Source organism: Chamaea fasciata, unplaced genomic scaffold (assembly GCF_029207755.1).
Source record: "Chamaea fasciata isolate MVZ Bird 193981 ecotype frontalis unplaced genomic scaffold, bChaFas1.0.hap1 SCAF_2, whole genome shotgun sequence".
In the NCBI taxonomy this organism is placed as follows: Eukaryota; Metazoa; Chordata; class Aves; order Passeriformes; family Sylviidae; genus Chamaea; species Chamaea fasciata.
Window position 1 is genome coordinate 98,720,452 of NW_027094087.1, and position 6,664 is coordinate 98,727,115.

General features: G+C 36.6%; 1 protein-coding gene across 2 annotated transcripts in view; it reads left to right on the forward strand.

The window, feature by feature from the left end:
• Positions 1-1,968, forward strand: part of MOSPD2 (motile sperm domain containing 2) — a 32,708-nt gene extending 30,740 nt beyond the window's left edge. For both annotated transcript variants that reach the window (XM_066176856.1, XM_066176857.1), the window contains exon 15: positions 4-1,968. In XM_066176856.1, coding sequence (XP_066032953.1) covers positions 4-150 — 147 coding nt within the window. In that variant the 3' untranslated portion in view covers positions 151-1,968. The remainder of the gene's footprint in view (positions 1-3) is intronic.
• The last annotated feature ends 4,696 nt before the right edge of the window (positions 1,969-6,664 follow it).

The window sequence follows — 6,664 nt, forward strand, 5'->3', positions numbered from 1 at the left end:
CAGCTAACTCATTTACTGCAGATTAATAGGAGACTTGAAGAGCAGATGAATCGCTGCCTCTGGTTCCAGCAGCTGTCAGTTGTTTTATCACTGCTATCAGTTACTGTTGCTGCCTTCTGCTTCTACCTGGCCTATGCCCAGAGAAGCTAAAAAGAATTGCTGTGCCCTGGATGTGCTGCTGCCTATCACGGTTCGTGGAGTCTAAAAGATTGCAGTGCTGCACTTGGATTCTGGAACTGCCAAAATGAGGTTTGTGAGCCTACAGCAATGAACAAGGAACAGTTTACTGGGGAAGAAAAAAGATAAAAGAAATGAATGACCAGCAAACAAGATTACTGAAATTATTGTCTAAGTTGACACAATAGGGCATGAGGAAGATGTTAAAGCTAGGACCTATTTTCACTGTACAACTTAATAAAGATTACTGAACTAGAAGGAGGAAACCAAATACAACATTATTTAAGATTGTTGTCCTTTTTTCCCCTCTATTCAACTACTTTAAATACAGTATTTCATTTCTTTTCATCATATTCATTCTTACATTCTGAATCACTCTTGTAAAAGATGCAAGCAGTCAGCTTAGTGTATTCTGAGGTTAATCTGTTCATCCAGGAAAATTTACAGAAATTACGTAGTACTGGTGAATTTTTTTATATAGTCTGTGTATGTACATGTTGATAGTAATTATTTTGATAATTCAGACTCATTGCTCTCATTGCTTAAATTCCTTATTTTTGTGCTTCTCCAAAATGAAAAGTTATTACCAAGTAACATACGCACAAGACAAGACAAGACACTATTCCTATTCTTTTTTTTTTTTTTTTTTTGGAGAGCACCTTGTATTCAAATTACGGGAGTGTGGGTGCTGACTTCTTTACTGTAGTGGCCTATTATTGGTTCATAAAAAGGCTATTAAATAGTCAGTGTAAGAACTTACTCTGAGTTGTGCAATATGGTTAAATTACATATGAAATTACGAAAAAAGCAAGTCAAACCAGGAAGATTAAATACACTTGAAGGCAACATAAAAGTATTATATCTGCCATTTCACAGAAATTGTTGTGGAAATGGTGCATGAAGCTAGAAAGAACTTTGCTAACAAGGATTCTTTGTACTCATTGCTGTAAATATGTATATTAAAATGATAAAAACTTAAAAGGAGGCTGATGGTATCTTTCATACATTTAAAATTTTCACTTCTCAAGAGATTTAAAAATTTAAAATAATTATGTTACTTGAATTAATTTTTGCTACAAATTGTCTTTGTAACAGATTTATTAACTTTGTCTGCTGACTTCAATAGATGAGAAGTGATCATTAAGGAAAAATAAAGGTCATACTCTGCTTCTGTCTTTTTGCTTTACAGTGTGTTGGTGATGTAGGATCATTTCTAGGAAATTGAAAAGGGCAGTTTAAAATAATAAACAGATTAACTAATAAAGCCAGCAATATGATTACTAAAAAAATGCCATGTAAAAAGCAAGGCTACAGAAATGTTTGGTGCACAGTCTTCTGTCCTCTCTTAATTTATACAATGGTTTACCACATCTGCTTTTTCTTAACTTTTCACTAATTTCCTTTCTGCCTATTTTGTTTCTCAGCATTTTGTATTCCTAATGATTTGGCAATTTGTATTGTTAACTGCTTATATTGAAGCTCTTACTTGGGTTATTTTTATGTGCATGCAACTCAAATTCTTTGCTTCCAACAAAATGGGTTTTGTCTTAGAGAGAACAACGTAATTTGTAACCTTAAGATAATAATAACCAAGCTATTAAAATTCCAATTCCTTAATTTGGATTGAATAGCACTTTACTGTAAAATTGCCAGAAATATATTCTTAGAGTCTTTGCCAATATGAATATTTTAATGTTTTGGTGCTTTCATATATTTTCAGTATTTTATTACTTATTTTATTATTGGTATTTTCTTTGTATGAATCAGATGAACATCTTTTCTATTTTAATATGTTTTAGAAAAATACAGTTAAAAAATAAATATGAGGAAATACACAGTCTTGAATGTTTAGTCTTTTGAAAGTAGCTGCATCTTCTGAGGTTTTTGCTTTCTAGTTAGTCTGCAGATACTTAATATGGGAAGGGTCAATATGGTGATGACCCATAGAATGTTGTGGAACAGAAGTTGTGGTGGTACCTTAAAATAGGTGATAATGGCTTCTCAGAGAGAATGCCTGACCTAATCACATAAACGTGATACTGGCATGTCAGTGGTACCATGGCACAAGGGATACAAGTCCACACAGTGCTAATATATATATGGATCTTGGTAAAATTACCTGTTGTTTAAACATCACAGAGAAAATGGAAAAATATATATAACAATATAAAGGGGGCAAAGTGACAGTAGTGGTTTTTAACTTGAAATGAACAGCAGTGAAATTGTATTTTTCTTCTTTGAGAACATCATTGTTTCCATCATCACAGAGTATTTTTCCCCAGTATTTTCAAAACTTTCAGTTGATAATAGTTTCAGATTTTGTATGACAGCCCTAGGAAAGGGGTCTCACTGGAAAGTTTCGTGTTTAACCCACACTAAAGTTAAAGAGTAATATGATTTGATACCGGAAATCAAGAGAAGAAACAAAATAAACTTTTTTTTTTTTTTTCCCCACACTGTAGGAAACTCAGTTCATAAAACTGGGGCATTTTAGAACTTAGAAAATTCACAAAATAGGATTTGATTACATGAACTGTCAAGATCTAAGATTTAATTTTCCTTTCCCTCCTTGTAGATTGGCAGTTAATTTTGGCTTTTCCAGACAATTAAGAGACAGTAAAGATTGCAATCCTACAAATTAGCAATTTGTGCTCCAAAAGAGCACATACTCTTTTTCCTAGCAAGGAATTTTTGTATCGTCCTCCGAGCTTCATTGTTCTACTTTCCAATGTAAAAGATCAGGCATTTTATAAAAGAAAAAAGAATAAAACCAACATGGAGATGGGGGGTAGCAGAGGCAGGAGCAAGGGTTTTAAATTGCCTTTGTATTTTGTCAGTGACTCCCTGCTGTAACTAATTTGTGTTTTTTACCTTCAGAACCTCACTTTGTCCTTGTTTCCAGAGGCTGTTAGTTTATGCGGGGTTTTTTGACTGTGTGGGGTTTTATGGGAGAGCATTTTAGGTCTATGCAGTGTCTTGGTGGTCCTGTGTATTGCACTGGCAGCAGGAGGATGTACATGCTGCTCTGTTGATAAGCACAGTGTTAGTTCACTCATTTCTATGGCTGTGTTGTGAAAGTGGGCATTCAGTCAGGTAACAACATTCTGCAAAGCCCATCACGGGGCTGTAAGAACTCACAGGTTTGGCTCTGGTATAGCCCCCTAGGGTGTTGTGGTCAAGACAAGAGGTACAGTATGTGTATTGATTTAGGAAGAGCTAATCCCTTCTAATCAGCCAGGAAGAGCAGGTTGTGTCCTCATTTCTGAGGTTAAATAAGCCGTTTCAGTCACTTTCTGCAGTGCATGTCTTATTTTCCCTGGAAGATGGCTCACTGAGGAATTATCAGCCTGGTGTTGTGGAGTTGCTGCGTTTCCATTATGTTTGTGCTGATGGGATGATTCCAATTAGGCTTTTCAGTATCCCTGTTTCCTTGGCACATTTCAGCATCAGCAGCTTCTAGCTCTGTGCCTCCTGCATCCGATGAGAAACATCACCTCCCTCTTTCAGTTTTCTCAATAGTTTCAGTGCCACTTTTCAAATGGAACCTCACTATTCTTGTTTTTGACACTTTTATACTGGTTGCACACAGTAATACAATATACACAGAATGCAGAGACACAACTCAAAACAAAGCTCAGGAAATCTGTCTCTCCAGGAGCATGGCAGGCGTGAGTTTTCCTTCTCTGTGGAGGAACTGACTGAAGTTTCACGTGCTGGCCTTTTCTGGCCCTGATATAGGCAGCTTCCTGGTAGATCTGTGCAATTACTGCTTTGCTGCAGCTGAGCAGAAGCACTGAAATTCCCAAGTTATATGAGCAAAAAGTAAACAGCTGGATAGATTTTTTGCTGGTAGGATCTCATCTCCAGGCTTTCTTTATTCCCAGGAGTGGGGTATCAGCCTGTATGTCATGTTTTAAGTCACTTCTGTTTTCCTAGACACTGAAAGAAGCACTGTGCGCTCAATTACTGCTGTGTGACTGCAGCTAATAGCACTTGTTTTTTAAATTGCATTAGGCAATTCCTTCTGATGTTAATAATGAAGTCCTTATACAAAGCACTTTAAGGGAAAAAACCCAACTATCAGTTGCCCATCGTTGTTGTCTTCACCATAGCCTGAGTGTAGCAGCAGCCCACCCAAAGGACTGCTACAGTCTTTCTCATGCCAGTTCAGGGTCTCTTGATCTGTTAATAATTCTTTATTCAGTTCTAATTCTCTTGATACTAGTTGTGCTATACTGTATTGGAGTTGTTTGAAATGCTGGAAAACCTGGATATGAAACAAGAGTCTGTAACTTTTGGTTATTTATCTTCCATTTTCTTTAGGCAGCAATACAATGTACTCATTATTTTACTGTCACTTGGTGGTTTCACACAAAGTATTTTTGAAGGTTTTCCTTTCTCTTAAAAATACCTTGTTAGAATAGTGGTACATTATGTGTTTCATTCTTGATTATTCCATAGGATAGGCCAGCATGTGATGGGGATTCAGCAGTCAAGAAGCTGGCAAGAAGCACTGATTTCTTTGAAAGTACTCAAAGTTTGGGTTTGTTTGGTTTTTTTTGTTTGTTTTTTTTTTTTTTTTTTCATTTTTGCCAACACAACTCACTGTACTTCGCTTTTCTTTAATCCTGTTAAGAACTTCCTCCTGAATGTACACAAGTTTACTCAACTGAGGAGTGAAAAACTTGGCCTGTGGGAACTTCCCAGAAGGAACAGATGGTTGGATATGTACTTTCTGTTACAGTCCCAGCTACAAATAACAGGGTTCATCTACTCATATTGTTCCAGTACATGTCTGTAGGATACTGAGAAGTAGCCACACCATAAACTTGCATTGCTGCTCAATGAGAAAATTGATACCACAGTCAATGTTATCCAGACAGTCAGGAGAGCAGAGTGGAAAAATGCTACATTAAGGATGTGGTCTTCCCCCAGCAGGCTACTTAAGAGTTGTCTCTAGAGTAAGTGCCCCCCTAATAAGGCCTCAGGAAAGGGATCAAAAGCAATCTTGAAAGGTTCTGATCCACTGTGTTTTCCTTAAATTTGCAAAGAATTGCAAAACAAGAGACCAAGTCCAAGTCTCCACTCTCAGTCCCACCATAACCACGATCCCATTCTGTGTTTATGATGAAATCTAAACTAAAATATCCTCTGGGCAACCATGATGTAGTCTAAAAAATCCTCTGTGACATTGAATTTTTCAAAATTACAACTTTATTATATCTCCTCAACCCTATGCCTGTTAAAGTCATTGCCACTTTTATTTTTGACAGCTTGGAGCTATATCTGAACACCTGTTCTTTAGGTTGCAGGGAAAATAACAAAAAGAAGGAACACCATTTAAATAAACATAGATTACAATAGTAGTGTGAAAAAGAAGTATTAATAGAAAATCTTTAACTTTTTTTTTTTTGTTCAGAATGCTACAAATGATAAATTGCTAAATGGAAAACTGAGTCTGGGCAAACACCACAGATGCTTTATTGATCTGGTGCAGCTAAAACTTACAGATTGATGCTTGACCTCCTGGCATCTGATTCACTATAGTTTCCATTCCTTACAGTACATTTTCCTGTACCCAAGTAGCATTTATCATTTTTTTTTTCTTCCGATTTTGTTTGAAATTTAAATTTGCAGCTGATTGTGATGGTTCACAAAAGGATTTTTTAGTGCATTCTAAAGAAAATAGCATTTTCTTCTTGAGTTCATGGTTTAACAGGCTTTCTTCTGCTAAGAGGATGTATAAACATGGCTCCTGAGTGCAGTCTGGGATTAGGTGGGACATCTCAGAACAGCAGTGCTCATTCATACTCATCTGTTGGGAATTTAACTCCAATCCTGAATAAATATGTGTTGATGTATATATAATCCCAGATACTGCTGTTCCAGCAGGCATTGTGATTGACCATGTCTCTTCCTATCACTCACACTGGATGTGTGTTGAAGTTGAGAGTAGGTGTTAAATCACGTGTTCCTAGCCCATACTGAAAATAGACTCCAGTATTGCTATGCTGGGTGTCCCATACTGGTATATGGATGAGGAATATGGGGAGCTGGTACAGACATTCTGTTCTCTAAGAGTCTTCAGAGAGAGTTTTCACTTTACTCCAACAAGTTCCCAAATTGAGGAGAAATTGCAAAAGCACCAGAGAAAGAGAAACTACTTCATTTCACTTCTTTTCCTAAGTGCATCTGCTGGAAAACTTGAAGAATTACATGATGAACAAAAGGTGAAATAGCCAAGGAATTGCCTTCTCTAAGCTGCACATTGAAAAGACACAGTAGACAAGCTGATTTTATGCTTTGTCCATTTTCAGTGAGATTTACCTTCCATTAACCATTTCACTTTGGAAAAATATCTGAATTTCCTTAGTCACATAGATGGCATCTCACAGCAAAGTGTAAGTAGAGCATATCACATTATGATCCAACCACAAAGTAACTCATTTGGAAAGTTGCATACAATGTACTTTAATGTTTTGCTTGA